Below are 22684 nucleotides of genomic sequence, written 5' to 3'. Positions count from 1 at the left end.
GACAACAAAACACTCTAGAGATCGTGATTTAAAGAACTCGTTTACAGGTTGCTGGAATTCCTCAACTCTGTGAACACTAACCTGATGGACTGTGCTTTTCAAATCACAACCCTCTGCAGCCAAACAAGTGTGGCTGGTTTCAGCGGTCCTGTTCTAGTTAACTGGTGTATCAGTGCAAATGGCTTGGGAAACTTGGGATGCATGGGAGAAATGTGTTTGTCACCTACAGAGCACACTATCATATGTGTGGTGTGGAATTTCCCTGCTAGGGAAGTTTTGCGTCATGATTTAATTACCTCTCTCGTAGTCCCTGAGGGTCTCTTCCTGAAAGTCCTTGAACAGATCTATCCTGAATCTCTTCTCCAAACCGTAGCTGTAGAACCTGAAGAGACACTCCAGCCCATACCTGGTGAGCAAAGCAAACAGAAACATTTATGACACTACTATATTCTAATACATCGTCCTGGTCACATATAACCAAAATTCAGCTACAAGTCTCACTCTTGAAAAGGTCTTTCTCAGTCTGCGCTCTCAGTCTCTCCATCTTGTCTCACTATCAGAGATGATGGGGGTTCAATCACTCCGAGACCGAAAACTGCATTCATTGCCCAAGGTCATAACCAGCTCTTTTAGATTGTGGGTGTTGTTTCCTTGGAGGGTTTTTTTCCTCCTCCTCACAGAAATGAGAGAGAAAAAACATCACATCACCTCTGTCCAGTGCACGCCTTGTCCCATTATGTGGCACGTACAGCAGGCTTCAGACAGGCAATGTATTTGTGCATTACAGAGGGCATTCTCAGGGAAAACCCAATTGGCTGTGTAAAGCTATCACACAGGCATATGCCACAGTGAGGAAAGACCCCCCCCCCACACACACACATACACATGGTATTCATGCCCACTCTATGAGAAATTTGTCCTCTTCCACAGCTCTCCTCAGAGGAATGGCAGTGGAAAACATGTACAGCGGCATCACGGGCTTCACCATGTCCTTTTATTCGGTTCCATGTGTGTGATACGTCTGAGTTTTCTCTAACTAATCCAGTATTGAACATACTTGGCAACCAGCGACACACTGTCAGCTCTGGGCATGTTATGCACACACTCATCACTGTAGAGAGCCAGTTCTTGCGCCACAGGCTGCCATGTGCTTAGGCTCTCTTCTATCTTATTTGTATAAGGTCTTGAGACAGTAACAGTGTAATAACCGTCCCTGCCTGCTCTCCCGACTTAAGTTCACTGTGTGAGCGTATGCTTGCCGTGCACACCCACGCACCATGTGATATCTCCCTCTTCTCACACCGTCAAAGTTCAGTGAGTTATTTTACCCCCTTGCTCCCGTTCTGCTCGCGTTGGGACTTTCACAGAGCATGAGGGAGGTGTAATGCTTTCACCCTGACCATTCAGACAGGGCTTGGGGCAGCAGAAGGTCATGGCACAGCTGATATTTTATCCTTGTTGTGCACTGCGTGCTTTATGGTGCTTGCATACTGGTGTGTGTTAATGCTTGTGGACTCTGGTGGTCCAGTGGGGCATTGACCACATCCAGCTTCACCCTGATACCAATAGCAACAGCTCTTAGAGGGCGAAGCTTATACAAAGTAAAACGAAAGTTACATGCTGTAACTCCAGATTCTATGAGTATAATAGTAGCCCTCTATGCTTCGGGCCCCATTGGCTCCACCAACATCAGATGAAGAAAGCGCTGGCTTATTTGGGAGCAGAGCTAAGGTCAAGCAAGACTTCTATAGAATTAATGTAGGGACCTAAGGGAGGCCCGTGAAGAGCACAAGGGCGTGAAAGAAAATCTTCACGACAGTGCATACGTGCAGGGACAAGCCCAATAGCAACAGCTCTTAGAGGGCTACACTCAGAGAATCCTAAGCGTTACAGTACGTAACTATTGTTTTTACACTTCGGACCTCTGGCCTGCTCAGAGGAAGTCACCATGGGTGCAACAGTAGATCAAGCTTAAATTCCAGGACCACCAATATTTCATACAGCCATTAGCATGTAGTGTAAACATCAAATAATATAAAAATAAAACTGGATAGGGCTGAATAGAACAGTATAGAGCTGAATCAGACAAAACAAAACTGGATTGAGCAGAACAGAGAATAAGTCACACCATATATAGAATCACACCACTACCACATACGCTTTACGATCAAATCCCACCAGAGTTTTGACCAGTGTCTTCACTGACTGGGTTTCTTACTACTTACTCACTATCTGAGTACAGCCTCTAACTATCATGTGACCAGACTGCTTTTTTGTTATGGGTGACAATCCACCCTACCTGTTATTTTCTTTGGCGTCTTCCAGGGCATACTGTTTGAACTCCTCATACATCTTCCTGTTGAAGTTGTCCCTCAGGAAGAAGGACCAGAACCTGAACAGGGTGTTCATCTCCTGAGACTGGCCAACGCCCAACCGTTTTCTCTCTGGAAAACACATCTCTCATATTGTCATGTATGTTTGATTTTATGTTACATGTTTTGATACAAAACAAAATTATATATTGCATGAAATGAAGGTGACGCTTACAAAATGACATCTGATGCAAAAAAAAAAAACTTGATGCCAAAATGTCCAATATGATAATGAAATGAAACAAACTGGGCCCTGCTATATTGTAGAAATATGGAAAGATTAACTTGGGTAAAGAGCGACCGAAAGTGAGATACGCACTTAATACTTATGTAGCTTAATAGCACGAAATGATCAAATTATCATAAAACCTGCTGACGAAGGGGGTGCAGCAGTGGTCATGGACAAAAGTTCCTAAGTGATGAGGCTCAGAGACAATTAGGTAACAAAATCTATTACGAGTAACTCAAGGCAAATCAGATCGATGAGATGGAAAAAAGAACCGAGGAAAATCCTATCCCAAGCTAGAGACCAAAATTGGATCCCGGAAAATTAATTTGCCTTCCAAATTAAGGAAAATCCTCGGACTTCATGTTTTTACACGCTAGCCAAGATTCATGAGAATCTGGAACATCCTGTGGGCAGAGCAATTATCTTTGGTAATGGATCTCTGACTGAGCCCTGTTCTCAATTTGTGGACTTTTTTTTTTTAATAAAACCTCTTGTGAAAGATCTCCCCCTCCTTTCTGTAAAGACACTACCAATGTATTGCAATATCTATTAACAGATTATAAAAAAAAATCTGTAGGTATGGGACAAGATTTTGGTATCGGAAGCGTTCTGGTTAGACACTAGTTAGTGTTCTGAGTAGACGGCAGTTTCCACAGGAACATGCTTTGGTTGCAAGTTTGTAAAATTCCGTGTGGGGAGCAAAAGAGGCGGAACGCATTGGCTGGAATGTCGTCTGGACCTAAAACACCTACGCAAAGTATTGATGTTTGTGTATGGAAACGCTCGACTCGTGTCCACTACTTGTAAAACAATCCAGTCGTAGACGTCACTTCTCAATTCCATTCACATATCTCAAGTTGCTAATCTGACTGTAAACAATGACGGGCGCACAGTGTGGAGATCTTCATAGGAAACGAAAGCAAGCAGCCAGCAGCAACACAGGAAGCTTCGAAATATTGGCCCTTGTCCCCAGAGCTAAATCGTTATTAGACGATTTAGCCTTTGGGTTCCAAGGTTGGATGTCTTGGGCGTCCAGGTAGCGTAGTGGTCTATTCTGTTGTCTCACAACACCAGGCAAAGGGACTGCCAATGGAAATTATCCTATTAGCTAACTCAAGGTACATTTACATTTGATTTGAATGTTGATTAATGTACACTGTATCTTCCCAAATAAACAATTTAAACTAAACTAAACCAACACGGGGCTCACCGGTTCGAATCCCCGTGTTAGCTACGGCTTGGTCGGGTGTCTCTACAGACACAATTGGCCGTGTCTGCGGGTGGGAAGCCGGATGTGGGTATGTGTCCTGGTAGCTGCACTAGGGCCTTCTCTGGTCGGTCGGGAAGCCTGTTCGGGGGGGAAGGGGAACTGGGGGGAATAGCGTGATCCTCCCACGCGCTACGTCCCCCTGGTGAAACTCCTCTCTGTCAGGTGAAAAGAAGCAGCTGGCGACTCCACATGTATCGGAGGAGACATGGTAGTTCTGCAGCCCTCCCTGACTCGGCAGAGGGGGTGGAGCAGCAGCTCTCCCCAACTCGGCAGAGGGGGTGGAGTAGTGACAGGGACAGCTTGGAAAATGGGGTAATTGGCCAAGTACAATTGGGGAGAAAAAGGGGGAAACGTCCAAAAAAAAAAGATTGGATGTCTTGTGCAAACTTATGGACATTAGGTGTGCTATGGACTGTTATATGGAGACTCTAGATGTGGCCTCTACACCAACATAGATCACCATGAAGGCCTGCTAGCCCTGCAACACTATTTGTCACTAAGTTCTGATACTTCTCCAGCTGGGGACAACAGCCAATATTTCAGGGCTTTGCCTGTAGCTGCCAGATTCTGTTTCCTATGAAGACTTGCTCTCATGTGCGCTCGCCATTGTTTACAGTCAGATTAGCAACTTGAGATGCGAGAATGGAGTTGGAGTTGAGAGACATCGTCTACGACCAGATTATTTCACAAGTAGTCGACATGAATCAAACACTTCTCCACACAATACACAAACATTGATACTTTTTGTAGGTGTTTTAGGTCCAGACGACATTTCAACCAACACGTTCTGCCTCTTTAGGTCTCCACCCAGACTGCTACCAACATACAACCAAAGCATGTTCCTGTAGAAATCACTGCCTACTCAAACGTGATTGGTCAATAGTGCTTAGACTAAAATCTTGCCCCATGCCTACAGATATATATATATATATATATATATATGAAATTAAACAAATTATTAAAACAAAATGGAACATAATGCCTAGTGATCCGATATTAAAAGAAATCTTCCCTGATCCACCTATAACAGTCTTCAGAGAGGCACCATCCATAGAGGACAGGCTTTTAAGAAGCTATCCACCAGGTTCCAAATCAAGAACATTGTCGAACTAAGTTTTTGGGGACTTTTTTTTTTTAATCAATTTATTCTGATTTTTCCCTTTTTCTCCCAATTTAGTGGCCAATCGATCCCTATTTTAGTTCAAACACCCACCCTGGTACTACATGTGTTCGCCAACTGCATCTCTCCGGCCGGCAGTCTTGAAGGAGACGCCTCACCACTTTCGTGACAAGGCGAACCCAGGCTGAACCACTGCTTTTTCCGACACACACAGATACACATTCATGTGACGAACACAAGCCGACTCCGCCCCCCTCCCGAAGACAGCGTTGCCAATTATTGCTGCTTCGCCGAGTCCGGCCATAGTCGGCTCAGACGAGACTGGGGCGCGAACCCTGGTCCCCAGTGGGCAACTGCATCGACACAAAGCCAATGCTTAGACTGCTACACCAACGCGGACCCAGTTTTCGGGGGCTTTTAAGTGTGGTACACGCAACCACTGTGAGAATATCATTCAGAGCAAGACATTTTGTGACAAGAAGAGAGAGAAAACAAGACCAATGGCTTCATCAGTTGTAACTCTGATTTTGTTGTGTATCACCTACTGTGTCCTTGCAGGTGTTTCTATGTGTGTAGGACTAAAAGTTAAAAGAGTGTTTTGCTGAACACAAATATGCACACCGTTTCAGTAATGAAGACTACGCCATGGCTAAGCACTATAAAGAGACACAAGTTTTTACTTCAGCGTGAAACATTATTGATCTGTAAATTGAAGCTATGGAATACCCAGGTCTTAATGAGGCAACAGATTATAGAGTTTTTCTGTGATGGGTGTGTGGTTTATTTTGTTATTTTTGTATGTGTGTAAACCAATGTCAAGTGCTGTTCTTCAGTACTACTAAAGGGTTTGATATTCTATGTGTTTATGACTTGGAGGCTATGTTGTACTTCTTGCATGTCTCTTTTTGTTGTTGTTTTTGAGTGGGTGTGTAAATGAGGTATCTCTTCACACGCAAAATCAGTCGGTTTGCATGTCTAGCCAATGGAACTTTGGAGGTGGGGTTTAGCATTACTGGTGCTGCTGCTGTTTGACTGATTATAGTGCTTGTCTGACTAATTAACTGAGCATGTACACATACCATCCTCAGCTCATTTGTACAATGTCCTGAAGAAGGCACGAGCTGCTACGCGAGCATTTTTTTAACAGTTCACCTAGAACATGTCAATATAATAAAGACCATTTAACCTAATGAGTGCCCTGGTTTGGAGCTTTTTCTCTATTTTTCTTCTTTTAATTTTTTCCTCTGACACCAAAGAGCACCTGACAATTAAGGTAAAGGCTTTCTAATACAGAGCACGTCTACATCTGTCCTTCTAAAACAGATTAACTCAGGTATTGGTTTTTATTTTTATTTCTAAGACAGGCATAGTGTTTCAGGAACTGAACCTTTCATAGATGGAGAGGGTGTAATATAGCATATATGGCATTTGTTAGAGGTTTGTAATAGTGGTGTGTAATATTAGGACTTTCCTGATGCATAAGATAACCAGTAAACCAATATTTATTAGCAGGGGCGGTTGAATGGTGCTGACTAAAACAAAGTAAATGGCTCACAGTGCCCTGTTCTCCAGATTTCTGCATTCAAAACTACAGTCACAGGGTGGTGACCAGTGGAACCGTTTGTGAGTACGTGCATGTGTCCCAGAAAGTTGCATCAGTTCATCTGGACACAACGCTTAGGGGGAAACGTTTCATTACTCATCTAAGTGACTTGGTCAGTCTCAGCTGACTGCAGGTATCCTCACCTTTATAAATAATACAGTAGCATAATGACCGAAACCAGTGATCGGTTTCATGTGCAAATTGCCATGGCCATTAATTAGAGTAAAATGGCAACGTGTACTATTCACAGAGGATTGATGGCGACAGATGTACTCTTAATCACTCTTAGCATTGTACTTTTCAGACAGTTTCGGACAATCTGTCATCTTTTTCTTGTAACCACTACCTGGATCTCGTTTCAGGGGCTCATAAGTATTTATGTTGCTGTGTAACGTCGTAACTTTCTCATGACAGTTGATTTGGTTTAATAAAAATTATTCCCCTATCCTTTGTGAATAGTACACATGGCCATTTTAACTCTAATTAATGGTCATGGCGATCTGCATATGAAATCAATCACTGGTTACGGTTGTGACGCAACTGTGCTGGTTTTGGTCGTTATGCAACTGTGCTGTTTGTAAGGTTGGGGATACCTGCAGTCAGGTGAGACTGAGGAAGTCACTTAGATGAGTGCTAAACGTTATACACATGTGTGTGTGTGTGTGTGTGTGTGTTGGGTTGGCATCTTATCCTGAATCTGTACCGTTAAGGCAACGTCTGCGGTACTTGTGGTAGCCTTGCTGGGTGAAGCCATTGTCTCGTAGCAGCTCGTGAGATGGGTGCCAGAACTTGGGCAGAGACTGGGGGGTGCACCCATAGCTTCCAGACAGAGGAGCTCCCTCTGACGGAGAGGCATTGGAGCTGCTGTGTGTGTAGTGGTGGTGGGGAGGGGGGAAGGGGAGAGAGTGTGAGTTCAAATGAGGTTGAAAAGCATACACACATGCAAGCTCACACACACAGGCATGCACACACACGCACACATACACACACACACTTGCATAAACTCTGGCTATAAATCTTAATACTCGTTTAACTTCTTTTCTAATCTGCATTTGTCATTTACTGCTCTCTGAAGCTTTGTGGTTGACTTGTTTTGTTTAAAAGTGCTTTATAAAAAACACTGAAGAGCAAACAAAGGGAAGACATTCGACAGCAATGTCAAGTAGAGGAACCAGACAAGAGGGTGGAGAGAGAGAGTAAGGCAAGGTGAAAGAAGAGAAAGGAACCAGTAAACCTTTTCTCACGTGTCTTTTTCAAAAATTGGGACCAACATTTACACAATGCATAACATATTTAACACAATGTGAGGTAAAACCTTAGCCACAACACAAAAGTGTAGGACTGGGGCCATTAATATTACTAGCAGCAGTACCTGATGGATGCAGAGCGAGGGCGGTGCTCGCGGGAGTCCATCACCCAGCCGATGTGGTACTCCTGTGGCGGGTTGGAGCTATGACGAGTCTTCTTCTTCCTGGGCGTCTGGCAAATAAAAATACACAAACAGAGCCATTATGTTCTGCAAATTAGATGTTTGTGCACTCTTTTGTAAATATAATAAGAAACTATTATTTTTGAAGCCTCAGGAAGCAGTTAGGTCAGCAGAAGCATACTAGAAACATCAGCAGATCATTGGGGTACTCTGTCAAGGACAGCTAGGACTTGGAAACTACAACGCCAAGAGATGAAGTAAGGCCAATGCCAAGGGCAAAAGAGGACTCATGGTGCAGAGGGTCCGAGAGGCAGCAGAAGAAGACTGCCACATAAAAGCGGTAGGGCTTGCCTGCCAGGGACGGTGGATGTAGTGGGACCATGCACTCGATTGATCGTTGTCATGGATGGAACTCTGGGGTACCGACCAGGGAAAGTTGACCTTCCGCCTGCATGCTGTGGCTGACCTCTTGCCAACTCAAAACAATCTAAAGATCTGGGGCAAAGAAGACGACCCATCCTGCAAGCAGTGTGGAGTAACCCTTTGCACCCTGAATCATATCTTGACTGGATGTCCCAAAGCACTGGGAGAAGGCTGCTGTTTCGCTGTATGCCTCAAGTCTTGTCCTCTTCTCTTGAGCTGTCTACCTTTTGCTCTCTTGAGCACTGCCAGATATTTGCGGCCATACTTGCTCTGCTGCCATTGTTTTTCTGTCAGTCATGTCTAGATGGTAACCCTAGATTTGCAAAATTCTTGCAGAATTTTTAACCTAACTTCAATCTAGCCCTAACCTAATGCTTACTTTGGGCATGTGAGAGTTTCGCAAATCAAAGGTTACCATCTAGACACGAGCCAGACTCCTCTGCTGCTTTTGGTGTTTGTCAGTGGTTCCAGATAACTGGATATTCTTACAGAGTGTGCAGTCCAACTCCCCATACCCGACATCCTCCCTTAACAATGTTAGCTAGCTTGCTAACAAAATTCTTGTTTCCTCTAATTTGAGCTCTTACCTCAGGCTTTCTGACTGGCAGGTTTGATGCCTTCTCTGTAGTTTCGTGGCTTCATTTCGGCTTTCTCCACATAGATCACAGAACAATGGTCTGGGCTCGCGCTGTACTGTGACAAACGAATTGATTGGCTGCTGCCTTTTGCTGACAGTCGATGCATGCGCATCAATAGCATCCGATGTTTGCGCTCAATTGTCTATCAATGAAAGTCGCTTTGAGTAGGCAGGCTTGAATAGGCAAGGGGCGAGTGTTTGATGTGGCCTACTGTTTTTCTCCCATTGGCCAGTGTGTTACTTACACTGCGCTGCGACAACAGTCCCTCATGCACAATTAGCTGCAGTGTGTGCGCAAAGCATCCTAAGCTTGCCACACCAAGTTGATCCATAGCCATCCTCATATTTTGTGCATAATCGCTTAAAACTACATGCACTTTCTTTTTATTAATCTTTCACTCACACAGCATTTCCTCAATGGCTGCCGTAATGGAATCCCCTATGTGAGCCATGAAACTCTCGGGCATGCAACGCCGCTTTTTTAAAGGTAAAATCCGAGTCTATCCAATGTGCAGTCAGACTCAACAAGGACTTTGGACTCACATCTGAGCTCCAGATGTCTGTTGTGAAACTAACCGCTCCTACATCCTCCAAGAGTTTGGAGAGAAAACTGCGAACTTTATTGTGTATATGAGGGATGGCCTTTTCCGTTATATAATGGCGACTGGGCAAAGTGTAGCATGGTTTGAGGTGCTCAATTAAGCGTCGAAACCTCACATTTTCTATTACCGAAAAGGGTTGGTCACCCAGGACAATAAACTGAACTAGTTTCTCCGTTATCGATTTCACCTTGTTGCTGTCTGGGGGCAGTTTCTCTCGCCTTTTAATTGATTCCATCCATGTCTGCTGTTGGGGCGTTTTGCTTTTCTTTGCAGCCACTGCATGCAGAATTTCCTGGTGCTGTTCCGTGTGGTGTTTTTCCAAATGCTTAATTAAGTTTGTGACGTTAAACCAAACAACAGTGCTGCCACCCCTTGAAACATTTGCACTGCAAATTTTGCATTCGGCTGTTGGATTTTTTTCCTCTTTAAGGTTGAAATACTTCCACACCACTGACATGACTACTCCACAGGTAGTTAACGCTCATACACATACGACTAATTGGCTACTACTGTTGTTATCACTTGACACGCTGCGCCGCGTAACCGGAGGTGCGCGGCATGGAAAGTGCCAATATGAAGAAGAAAGCCAGAAAGAAGACGAAGAACAAAAAGATGAAGAAGACGACAAAGATGTAATATACAAGCATTTAGCCGAGGATTTAAGCTAGATTTCCCAGTGGTTTGTATCGGATAGGTATCAGATCATATTGTTTTCTCCCCTCCAATATCTGATCCAGCATTCTAGGCCAGTATTGACCCAATACCGCAGCCGTGGATCAGATTTGGACATCCCTAATTACCAAGACTAACAGTAATCTTATGTCGTAGCAATGTAGTTATTAGTATAGCGCAATTAATCATACAAGAAAGTATATGGAACTGTATAGCCTTTATTTCAACAAAACAAATCCAAAAACCAATCAAAATTAAATCACCTATGAGGGAAAACAAGCACTACTGACTCCATTAGCATCCATTCATTCATTCATTATCCAAACCGCTTATCCTGCTCTCAGGGTCACGGGGATGCTGGAGCCTAGCCCAGCAGTCATTGGGCGGGAGATGGGGAGATACCCTAGACAGGCTGCCAGGCCATCACACTCACTCACTCGCTCGCTCGCACGCACGCACGCACACACACACACATTTATACCTAGGGGCAATTTAGTCCAGGCGATTCACCTGACCTACATGTCTTTGGACTGTGGGAGGAAACCGGAGCACCGGAAGGAAACCCACGCAGACACGGGGAGAACATACAAACTCCACACAGGACGACCCCCAAGGTTGGACTACCACAGGGCTCGAACCCAGGACCTTGTTGCTGTGAGGCGACCGCCCTAACCACTGTGCCATTGTGCCGCCCATCCACATATATCCAAACCACAAAAAACGACAAAACTACAAAAACACATATGTCAATGGTAATCATGCAAAAACGTGATATTATGCTAATGGGCATTAGCATCCACAGCTAATTAAAACAGACACCTACTAGGTTCACAAAAAAGAAAGCAACATTTAGTTTTGCAGTTGCCATCAACGGCTGCTACAGGAGCTGTGTGGGTTCCAGGATGACTTTCTTGGGTGACAGCCACGAACTTCCGGAAGTCAAGCAACCAAGCCAGAATTCCCAGTTGTTATCTTCATTTTTTAGATTCCACAAAAGAACTCTGTTTCCAACTAAGTCACAAGTTAAAATTGAGCAAACAAAAAAAAAACAAAAAAAAAGACTCAAAAAGGGGCTCAGAGGCCAAAGAAGGAAAAAAAAGCGCGGCAAAAATTGTGCTCGATTAGTATGAAACAAAGGTATTTTGTACCTACACAGCTCACAGTTGCATCTGAAACAAGATGGTTAGAACTTTGCATGTGTGATGAGAACTACAGTGCCCAGCACGCTGTGTACGTAAGAGGAGGGGCACGCAACTATGTTTTAGCGCGGTTCTGTACTGGGGCATTCTGGGGGATTGTCCGGGTCGGGGACTGGAAGCAGATGGCTGAATAAAGCACGTTATTAATCGCGACTCCCTCGCCTGTCGTTTATGCACATGACAGCATGACTTTATTTTGCATCTTTTAGTTTATAGGTATTAAAACGACTTCCCTCAATCTCATTAGCTCAAAAGAGACATGGAAAGAAAACAACAGAAAACAGAGCCTTTTCTGTAATTTAATGAGGAATTTACCAAACTCTGAATCAGAGCAACATTTAGAGCAACTCCCCACTTCATACAGCTCCTGTTATTCACAGCTGGGAGCTAATGCGTTACCACCATAGTGTCCTACTGTTGTTCACTGAGCCGTGAGGGGCTGAGCGCCATGACACCTCAACAGCAGTGGTCTACGGACAGAAGAGCATTCTCGTTGCCCTGCAAAGACCCAGGGAAAAGAGCGGGCTTTTACCTTCATGTCAACGTTGCCGCTCTCCTTCATGACAGGATAGAAGCGAGGTGTCTTGCTGGGGTCCTGCCGCCCAGGGGTGCGTGGGGTCCTGGGGGTCCTGGGCTGGTGAGCGCTGGGGGACTCTGGCACAGTGGTGGGCAGAGAGTGGGCCACCTCTGATATTCCCTGCACTGCCACTGAAGAGAGGCATGAGTTTGAAGAAGAAAAAAGTAAAACTATTAAGCTGTGTGTGCACAGTGCTAAAATAAGTGGCAAAATAAGTCACAACACAGTGACTAAATTGCCTGTGACAGTCCAGAAAGCCACAGGCTCCCTTGTACATTTTGAAATGTGACAGACAATACAACCACCTGCAAGACAAATTTCCTTGTCACCAACAACCAACCTCAAGTACATATGATTGCAACTATGTGCAGTATCACCATAACATGGAAGCAGACCTCAGTTGTATCCCCTCATTCAGATATCTTCTTTTCTTTAATAATTCTATTTGCTATTACCTTTAATTACCTTATTTATGTCCATTCTTGCTTGTTTATATAACTGTTAACCATAAATACTCTACCTAGATATTATCATGATTTGACAATGTACAGTGTACTCTGTACAGTATCTGTATTTGTTCATCGCATTTTAGAAACACATTTGCTTTATTTGAATTTTGTAGTGTTTATTTCTCCTGTTGTTGCACACTGCAGATGGGACAAATAATATGTGTTGTCCCCCCCCCCCCCCCCCCCAAGTCTTGGTTACTTGTTTAACTAAATCCCTTCCCATCTCTCTTACAGCACAAATTTTATTTGGCACCTCTTTACAATAAGATTACCCTTATAAAGGGTTTATGAATGGTTTAGAATTAGCTTATTAATTAGGTTGTGAACACTTTATAAATCATTAATAAGTTGTTACTACACATTACATAACAAGGGCAACCGCGACCTGTTGCTTGCCAAATAGTGAGCCCACATTTATCTGTACTGCTAAGCCTCAGATGTCATTCGTTACTTAGCAAGCAACTAGTAAGATCTGTTAGCACCTAGCAAGAGCTGAGATTTAACAGAATAGATAGAAAGTGCAGCAGTAACTTGCTCTTGCCAAATAGTGAGCCCGCATCGATTGTATGAAAACTGTTATAACTTGTTTATAATTGTTTATTAATGATTTACAGTGTTTACAACCTAATTAATTTAATTATAAACCATTTATAAATCCTTTATAAGAGTAATCTTATTGTAAAGTGGTACCTTTTATTTTCAAAACCTTTCTCTTTCATGAATGTTATATGGTCACAGGTTGCTTGAAATGTTATAATGTTGATCAGATAAAGCACTGGAAGGTTATTCTATTTTTTCACTTATTGTAAGTTGTTCTGGGTAAGAGCATCAGCTAAATGACTGAAATGTAAAACGCAAATTGAATTTAATGCAAATATTCAGAATATGGTGGACTTGTGTGAAAATGATTGGAGTGTGCAGCTGTCAACCAACCTGGCATGAGAGGAGGCGGGACTTCCTGGTTTGGATCGACAGGCACTTTGGGGGTGAGAGTTTCAAACTCATCTTGGCTGATGACGTTGAGCTTCTTAAAGTTCTCCGCCTCCTGCTGGGAAACAGAAAACACATTAATTCAACATCAGAGTGGTGAAGTCCTACCAGCCAGAAGTTTTTTTGTTGTCTTTTGTCATGTTTGTTTGCCTGATCAGCCAATTTGCCCAGCGATCGATTATCTTTTGGGAGGTGCCAAAATGTTCTAAATAAATATATTTAGCTGGTGGATTTTAGAATTTACTGCATGCACACACAAAAACACAAGGTATGAATAGGATTAATTCTTGTTCACATGCTATGTTTTTAATATACTGGTCTTGAGAACTTTTTTTCTTTTCAAGTCATTTCAGATTAAAGTTCCAGTCATGATACACTGCAGCTGTACTCATACATACACAGTGACGTTACTACATCAGGAAAACACTGAGCAGTAATTTAAACCTATACTACACTGTGCCACTGACGGACTCGCAGGGGAAAACCGAGCAGGCAAGCCTAATAAATCACCAAGGCCTGTTTGATGAACAACAGGTGAGGTGAAGCACAGGCCTCACTGCAGTCACAATACTTTGAACCTGACACGTCACCGTCCCAGCGGGGACTGAATGCAGGTGACCTTGGTGTATGTACTCAGGTGAAACGTTTCTCACACTCACTGAAACTTTACTGACAACCTTTGAGCAGAACGTGCACCGACTGTGTAAAAGCCGACAAGTCACCTAAACAGCAGATACTTGGCAAGTTGGGAATTTTCATGCACAAAACTCAAATTAAAATGATAACTAACATTTGATAATTAGCATTTGCAGTGTGCTAACTATTTTAACACGAGCGGTAATTAGTTTATTAGTGCATCTCCTAGCACCATGCACTACCCATTATGATACACAAAGAGAAAAATCCCCAACCCAGCTAGGGCTGGTATCCATTGAGAGACAAAGGGAATGGAACCGGCAACCATAATCAGTTTTAGTGCCATGCCCTACTAATAAAGCTACGCAGGGACTGGAAACCTTAACCAAAGTAGGGATTGAACCTGGTAGACAGCTGCACTGTCCTTAACAGAAAATATAACCACAATCATGTCAGTGTTGGTATCCACTGATCTACACAAGGAATGGAACCCACAACCGGTCAAACTAAGTGATACAGAGTGCCTGGTGAGCAATTACATTGATTACTACTCTTATAGACATAAGTGTAGTAATCGATAAAAGGCAATAAAGGCATATTAAAGTGACTATGGGTGACAGCACATTCCCCTGGTCTAACAATTTTAATCACCTCAATGCTGAGGGTTCAGGAGCCTGGTAGCCTGTTGCTGAACTAGCAGATCTTTATCAAATGTCCACAGGTGGCTTTTTCTCTGGCTACAACCCCCCCCACCACCACCACCACCTCTGACCCTCTGCTCCTCCTCCTGACGCCACTCCTGTGCCTCCCCTCCTCACCACCTTGTTTTACAACTATGCTAGGAGAGAAGGGAAGATGTGAGCCAGCGTCAAACGTAGAACCGATGGCCGAAATCCAAACACAATTATTGCAATACACTACGTGACGTATACGCGCTAAGCATGCAAGACATTACCGATGCCGAGTCACCCTCGCTTGTCTGCATCTTAAATATCTCAAACAAGAAATTTCCCATAAACCTCTCTTCTTCCTTTAACTAACATATTTTGAAATCTCAAGCTAATTATGCAGTTCAAATCAATAAGGATCATGGCTTTGAGACAGTCTGTTGCATGAACAGAGCAGCTGTTCCTGACACTCTTGTGTGTCAGATAAGAGTGTGAGTCTGTCCCTGCATTGCAGATGTCAAGTCCCACCTCTCACCGCACCCAGGCTGAATTAATGCTACACTTTTATGTTATACCCATGATGAACTGACTGGAGTGGGGGGGATCAGGCTGTCTTTTTAAAGACGTTGGAAGTTAAAAGGAAAAACTGTTTGAGATAATGGTGTTTTGTGCACTGCCAGTTTGTTTCTACTGTAGAATATTCCACAGGGAATAGTCAGTTGTACCGCTACAGGGTAGATGGAGGAACAATGTATTGGGATGGAGTGACTGTGTCTACAACAACAACAACAAACAACAAAAATGGTTGCCACTTGGCAACTTTTTGTCTGTTAAAACAATGTGCACAGTCGGTCTCCAGACGAGGCAGCTGTCCTAAAAAGGGTCAGCCCCAGAGGCAGCTGTATGACACATGTAGTCTGAAGGAGGCATGCATAGTGGGTGATAAAAAGCGGCCTATTTTTGGCAGTATCTACTCGGTACAGGCCAAGTGTAACGGCTCTGTCAGAAAGTCTATATGTCAACATGCTCTTTGGCCCTCGCTCTAGCAGGGCCTAAGAGGAGGTTTATGAAACCAAGCGCGTTTAACTCCAAGGTTTTGACCTACTCTCTAGTCTGTATTCACCCGCTGTTCATCTCCATTGCTGTTTGTTTTTTTTTCCAGTGTCCAGCAGCAGAGAAATGTAGTGTCCAAAATATGACTGTGGTTGCACTGGCGTACTTCCAGGTGTGATCATGCATTTTAGAAAAATGTGAAGCAGAATAACGACGGCGCCATTAAATGGCGTATAATGCACTGCAAAATTTTACTCGTGAAATAAAAGTTAAGGAAAAAAGGAGCAACAAAGAAGATAGTGGCTCAATTTGAGGGAGATGGGAGTCATGGAAAGTGAACACATTTTAGGAAATGGAACAGTCAGGGAAGCCCAGCCAATGTTTTATAGCTTGCTACTTTAAGATTAACAAGTGTGTAACAGTGGAAGCCCTATTCTCACACTGCACCTCAAAATGTAAGCATCGACAGAAGGCTAAATTACCTTAAGGTAAGAAGAGGGGACACTTCTCTTTTCTATCATACATAATGGATCTAAAGACACAGGCATACTTGCATCATATATTGTTACAGCACTGTGGCGCCGACCTCTTACCTACTGGCAGCTTGCAAATTTTAACCATTCTAGAAATGTAGGTTGTTTTTTTTTCTAATTCTGCACTCAAAGTGGAGTCCCTACAGATTTAAGCCTGAACTAAATGCCAAACTTGTGAAGATTTGATGCAAAGCTTTGTTTTTCAAAGCCTCAGTAAGCAAATAATTTGTATGCACTGCAAATTATAGTGCAAGAGTCAATGATCCCTAGAGGGACTAATCGAGAACACTAGAGATGTGTAAGGTGATAGGTTTTGAGGTGTCGGGCTTGAAGAGGGTCAGTGTGGTCAAAGTCCCTCTTTGGTATGCAGGCTGCCCTTTATCTTAACTGTCATAATTTAGTGGCTTGTATAGTCATTACTTACGTTTAAGGTCTACCCTGGCTCTCTATGCTTCTCTACTACACCTTTCTTGGTATAAGAGGCAAGACATTTTTGGTTAAATCACCTTGAGAGTATTAGACGGTTGGAGTTCCCTGTGTCTCAGCAATTTCAGTCATGTCAGTTAAACTGGCAATTAGGATTGGGTACCATTCACATTTGAACCGATACCAGTACCTGGAATTCGGTACCCAACGGTACCTTTTTTGGTACTTTACTCTCTCTGTAATAACAAAAATGTAATTTCAGTTGTAAAATATAAGTCCAAACTTCTCAATTTCAACATTATCTATCTATCTAGAACATTTTATTTATTTATAACATTTTGTTGTCACACACCACACAAAATAAAACCCTTCCCTACCTCCCTCTCCCCTCCAAAACCTGTCCCTACAACCCCCAGCCTGTCAGAGTTACTGGGGCATAGTGTGAAGACGCTGTTGTTTGTGTCTCAGAGGAAGCACATGTGATATCCTGATCTAGGAGTCGTAGCAGTGAGGTTAGTTACTATAGTGGGGTTGGGAAAAAGAGGAAAAAATGGGGGGAAAATAGTAAATTAAAAAAAAAAAATTAACAATTTTTGGCTCGCCATTGCCCCGACTGTGTTGGACTTGAACAAGCTGTAGGTTTAGGGGAGGGGTAACGTTGTCTCACTCTCTCTCTAACACAGGGGTCAGCAACCAATGACAGCATCTACCAGCTATGGACTCTGACTCCACCTCTGTGCTTCTACTACTGAACCTCAGTGCAGCCTTTGAAACCACTGATCACTGTATACTATTAGACAAAATAAATGGTAATTTTGGTCTCTCTGGCTTAACTCTCTCTTGGCTTAAGTCCTATGTATCTGAAAGAACACATTGTGTCTGCTATAGTACTATTACATCAAAATTCTCTGATGTTAAATATGGCGTACCTCGGGTCTCGGTTCTTGGCCCTCTACTTTTCTCTCTTTATATTTAACCTCAGCAAATTGTACGCAGTCATGGAATAAATTTCCATTGCTATGCTGATGATACTCAGCTGTATGTGCCTGTAAGGGCTGATGATCATACTCAAATGACTAATTCAGAGGTCTGCTTGGCTGCTGTGAAAAACTGGATGTCACTAAATTTCCTGCTTTGAAATCCCGATAAAACCGAGATGCTGATCATTGGCCCTGCTAGACACAGACACGAATTTGATCAAGTAACAATAACAATCTGACAACACTGTGATTTCACAAAGTGTGGCAGCCAAAAATCTTGGTGTTACCTTTGATCCCAGCCTTTCCTTTGATAAGCACATTAAAGAAATCACCAATACTGCGGGTTTTTTCACTTATGTAACATGGCTAAAATTTGATCTTTCCTGTCCATGGCTGACACAGAGACTCTAATACATGCATTTGTTTCGTCCAGACTTGATTACTGTAATGTTCTGTTTTCAGGTCTGCCACATGCTAGTACTAAAAGTCTTCAGATGGTTCAAAATGCTATGGCTAGAATCCTAACTAAATCTAGGAAATGTGACCTTATTACACCAATTCTTGCCTCCCTTCACTGGCTTCCTATCCATGTTAGATCAAGGTGCTTCTGTTGAATTATAAAATCCTAAATGGGCTTGCCCTATCATACCTGTCTGATCTCCTTAAACCGTACTTTCCATCTCGAGCTTTTCACTCTCAAAATATAGGGCTCCTGTGTGTACCCAAAAGTTAATAAGAAGTCAGCTGGTGACAGGGCCTTTTCCTATTGGGCCCCGTTCTTGTGGAATAACCTGCCTGCTGCTGTCAGACAATCAGTCTGTTGAGTCCTTTAAATCCAAACTTAAACTCATCTTTTTGCCTTAACCTACAATTAATTGCCTTTAAGTTGAGTGCTTCATGACCTGTACTTCATGAAAGTGAAGAAAAAGGATTGGAAAAAAATGAAGAAAAATAAACTTTTTGGACTTGTTTCTCAGTGTTTATGTGACTGAAGTACTGCAGGTGCAAAAGTGGATAGTGCATCATTTAATTGAAATAGTATCTTATTTTTTTGGAAGATTTTTTTGGGGAGCAATTTTCACCACAGGGACCATGGCCCTTCTTGGGGCTGCACTTGAGAAGGAAACACCGGTCTGACAGGACGTGGAGGCGGGGCAGGCTAAGCTAACTGCTAACCCATGCAGACCCGCAGTCCAACAGTCATCCCGGCATTCGATCTATTGGACAGTGACTTTTTTCTTTTTCTTTTTTAATATGTTGGATATATGTGTTTTTGTAAGTTTTTTTTTTGTAGTTTGGAATAATGTGTTCTTGTAGTTTGGATGTGTTTTTGTCTTTGTGTTGCACTGCTGTGAGCTGGGGAAAACAATATTTCATTTCATTTCATGTGTGCAGGTGCATGGAATGAAATGACAAATAAATGTTCCTGGTTCCTGACCTTTTTTTGTAGATAGGATGGAGAGAAAAAAAGGATTTTTTTTTGGATTGATCTTGAACTCAGCGTGCTGTGTCAGACCTGAATTCACATGATAACCACCCATCCGCCTAAGCTAATGGGACGCTAAGCAGGTGTTACTTTTTGCTGATACCAAACCTAAACCCTAGCCATGACCTTAGATCATCAAATCACACAGAAAGTAGCTATTGAAATTTGCCCTAGTAAACCAGAATTTAGATATTAGATTTAGTTGCAAATGAGGGTTGTAGATACTAGGCTCATGTGCAGTTTTTTAATGTCTGTTTTACCTTGGTACAGTCAGCCTGCTCCTCCCCCTTCCAAAGGTCCTGTTCGTAGTAGTACAGCCCATCATTGATGGCTTTAGCCAGGTCGGTGGTGATCTTTGCACGGGACTCGTGATTGCCTGTCCTGTCCCCGCCAGGGTGCTTGCGGAGGTGGGGCGGCGTCTGCGTGACGATAAGGATCTTGTTGACGTCGCGGTCGTCCAGCTCGTAGTCTGAGTCGCCGTCGTCGTCAGACCAGTCGGTGAACTTGTTCTTCCTGGGCGCCATCTGCTCCATCTCCTCGTCGAACAGGAAGTCCAGCTCCTCCTGGACAGGCTCAGCCTGTGACAGCACCTTGGGGCCTGACTGCGGTGGCTCACTGCGCTCCTGGGTGACAGGGATAAATACACGGGGGGGGGGGACAAAGCAATGTTCAAAGAGGATAAAGGAAATGAGAACGTACAACTTTTTCCATTAAACAAGAACAAGATAATGACTTTTTTTCTGTTGTCTATGATCAGCACTAACGTCAGTGTAAACTGCCAGTCTGGTTTTGTTTAAAGATATGCCTTACTCGACCCTTTGGCAAGGAGGTGACTACACAGACATTTCAATAGCAAAAAAGTAGATTATAAAAAGTAGATTATAGCTGTGTATGAAAAAAAATCCAAGATCAGTCCATAAAAGAAAAATATTTAACAGAGCAGCACAGGAATTACAAAATATCTATCAATGCCTTTCTACTGAATGTGTGTTTAGGAGTGTGTTCAGTTTTTGTTTTTAAAGGTTAAGCGAAATGAAGAAAGGTATACACGAAATGACTGGTGAGAAGGATGGAGAAGAGGAAGAGCAGAATGGGAGGGTGGTGTACTCAACTGCAGGGGGGGAGCATTCAGACTGGGGCACTGGGGGAGGGGAGGAGATGACAGCAGACACGTCAGCACTGATAGGCTGCCGGTCACAAGGTGATGGCGGGGTGGGGGGGGTGAGTGATGTGAGAGGAAACGACAGGTAAAAAGACAGGAGGACGAACAACAGAGAGACGGACGAGATGAAAGACAATGAAACAAGAAAATAGAGACAAAAAAAAAAAAAAAACAAACATCAGAAGCCAGATGGTTGATACAATGAAGCAGGAAATTTTGAGAAAAAGAATCAGAAGCCAGATGGCTGATATGAAAGAAAAAAGATGGGAGAACCCAAGTGAAATGAAGCTTGCAAATAATTCCCAGCGTTTGTTTTCAATTGCTTGAATGACCAGATGGGTGTAGCTAATCATAAGGCGTCAATCACAGGAAAGAATAAAACCTTCAAAATACTATAATCACAATTTTTGCTTGAAACCAAAAGACACATAAAAAGTTAATAACATTAGAACAGTGACAATATTGGCTCATTTCCTTTCACTTAAAACAACATTATTAACTTTTCGAACTTAAAATAACAGCTTCCACGTCGTGCCCTGAATGCCTGTTCTTGCACTGCGTAACTTGGGTGAAGGGGGTACGATTCCAGTGAGAGACCTTTTTTTTTTCTCCTAGGATGGTGAACTCATGACCTGCTCTATTCTGCCTTTGTTGGTTGGGCTGGTTGGTCGCATGAGGAGTCAGATTAGTTAGGGTTAGGGGAAGAATATCAGAGAAAGCCAATCAGAGGCAGAATAGGGCGGGTCATGCCTTTACCATCCTATGGGAAAAAAATATCACTCTCAGCAGCTCATACCCACTCAACCCAAGTTACATAGTGCAAGAGCAGGCATTCGGGAAGCGGCGTGAGAATGAAAAGGCACCATTCCCCCCATTACAAGTCCGTGTACCATCAAAATTATTTTGAAGCTGTTATTATAAGGTGAAAAAGTTGCAGAATGTTGCTTGAAAACTCTGATGTTTTAAGTGAAAGGAACTTGCGATGGCACTTGTGTGTTCGGCTACATAGCCTATTGAGGCAAATTTGTAACTTGTGATAATGGGCTTTACAATTACAAATAAAATTGACTTGACAATAGGAAGTTAACATGAGTCAAACGCCATGAATTTGGCTTGTAGATGTGGATTTTTCAGTCTAAAAGCCAACCAGCGGGTGCGTGGTGGATTCTGAAAACCACAAGTTTAATTTGCCTGACAGCAACTCAGTACCTTAGCATCACAGGAAGTTGAATTAGTTCATCTGGACACAACATTTATTAGAATAAACGTTGTGTCCAGATGAACTGATTCAACTGTCTGTGATTTTCTTACCTGGATTATTGAGCATGCATAAAGTCAGTACCTTAGCCTTGCCGGAGGGCTGGCGATGGCGTTTCTCCACCTGAATCCAGGCCTCGGAGTCAGGCAGCACAACAGGTTGTGGGGCAGGGGGCTCTCTGGAGGCGTCTTTTGGGGGGTCCGTCTCCTGGGTGGAGGGGCTGGACTTGGCTGGTTCCATAGGCTCAGCAGACTCTGAAGTAGACTGCATCGCAGTGGGTGAAACTGAAGACCCCGTGGCATCAGGTAGGAAAGGGTTAGAAATCAGTCCACGTCAGGCAGTATTCAATATAAGACGCAGGTCCTAAAACTGGTCTACATCTAATCATCCGACAAATGACAGGGAAAAAAATTGTATGTAAACTTGTTTTGTTTGTTTTCAAGGCGCTCTGGTGTTTACCAAAGGTGAGCTGCTAAATGGACACTTTGCTTTAAAACTCTACCACACAGCTCAAAAGGACAAAACAAACGTGAAGTGCAACGGGTGTGCCGACGAATCCAAATATCACATAAGTAAACTGTCATTAACTTGTTACATAACGGTTTTGCTTAAGCAATGCGTCAAAACAGTCGCCTAACTCCCTAACCGAAGAGGTTCCCCGACTGAAACCCGGTTCCGAGGTGACCAGTGTTGCCCCAGTCATAACAAAACTTAACCGTGTTGAACCCACTAAAACCCCGGTCAAGACCAGGGTCACTGACCAGTGTCGGATGACCCGTCTGTACACATACACAGCAATGGCACACGTGGGTTTTTGACGGGTCATTGCGTTGGTATGAGTGGGGTATTA

At 43.2% G+C, this 22684-nt stretch overlaps 1 protein-coding gene across 6 annotated transcripts in view; it reads right to left on the bottom strand.

Annotated features, from left to right (window-relative positions):
- larp1b (La ribonucleoprotein 1B) overlaps window positions 1-22684 on the bottom strand; it is a 40100-nt gene that overhangs the window by 3778 nt on the left and 13638 nt on the right. For 3 of the 6 annotated variants that reach the window (XM_056295252.1, XM_056295256.1, XM_056295255.1), the window contains 8 exons: window positions 21919-22118; window positions 19675-20037; window positions 13576-13690; window positions 12089-12264; window positions 7967-8073; window positions 7298-7458; window positions 2300-2444; window positions 297-406 (listed from right to left, as the gene is read on the bottom strand). In XM_056295252.1, coding sequence (XP_056151227.1) covers window positions 297-406; window positions 2300-2444; window positions 7298-7458; window positions 7967-8073; window positions 12089-12264; window positions 13576-13690; window positions 19675-20037; window positions 21919-22118 — 1377 coding nt within the window. The remainder of the gene's footprint in view (window positions 1-296; window positions 407-2299; window positions 2445-7297; window positions 7459-7966; window positions 8074-12088; window positions 12265-13575; window positions 13691-19674; window positions 20038-21918; window positions 22119-22684) is intronic. The other 3 variants (XM_056295253.1, XM_056295257.1, XM_056295254.1) reach the window with 2 other exon arrangements.

Source organism: Lampris incognitus, chromosome 16 (genome assembly GCF_029633865.1).
Source record: "Lampris incognitus isolate fLamInc1 chromosome 16, fLamInc1.hap2, whole genome shotgun sequence".
NCBI lineage: Eukaryota > Metazoa > Chordata > Actinopteri > Lampriformes > Lampridae > Lampris > Lampris incognitus.
This window is presented reverse-complemented; position numbering and strand designations above follow the sequence as displayed.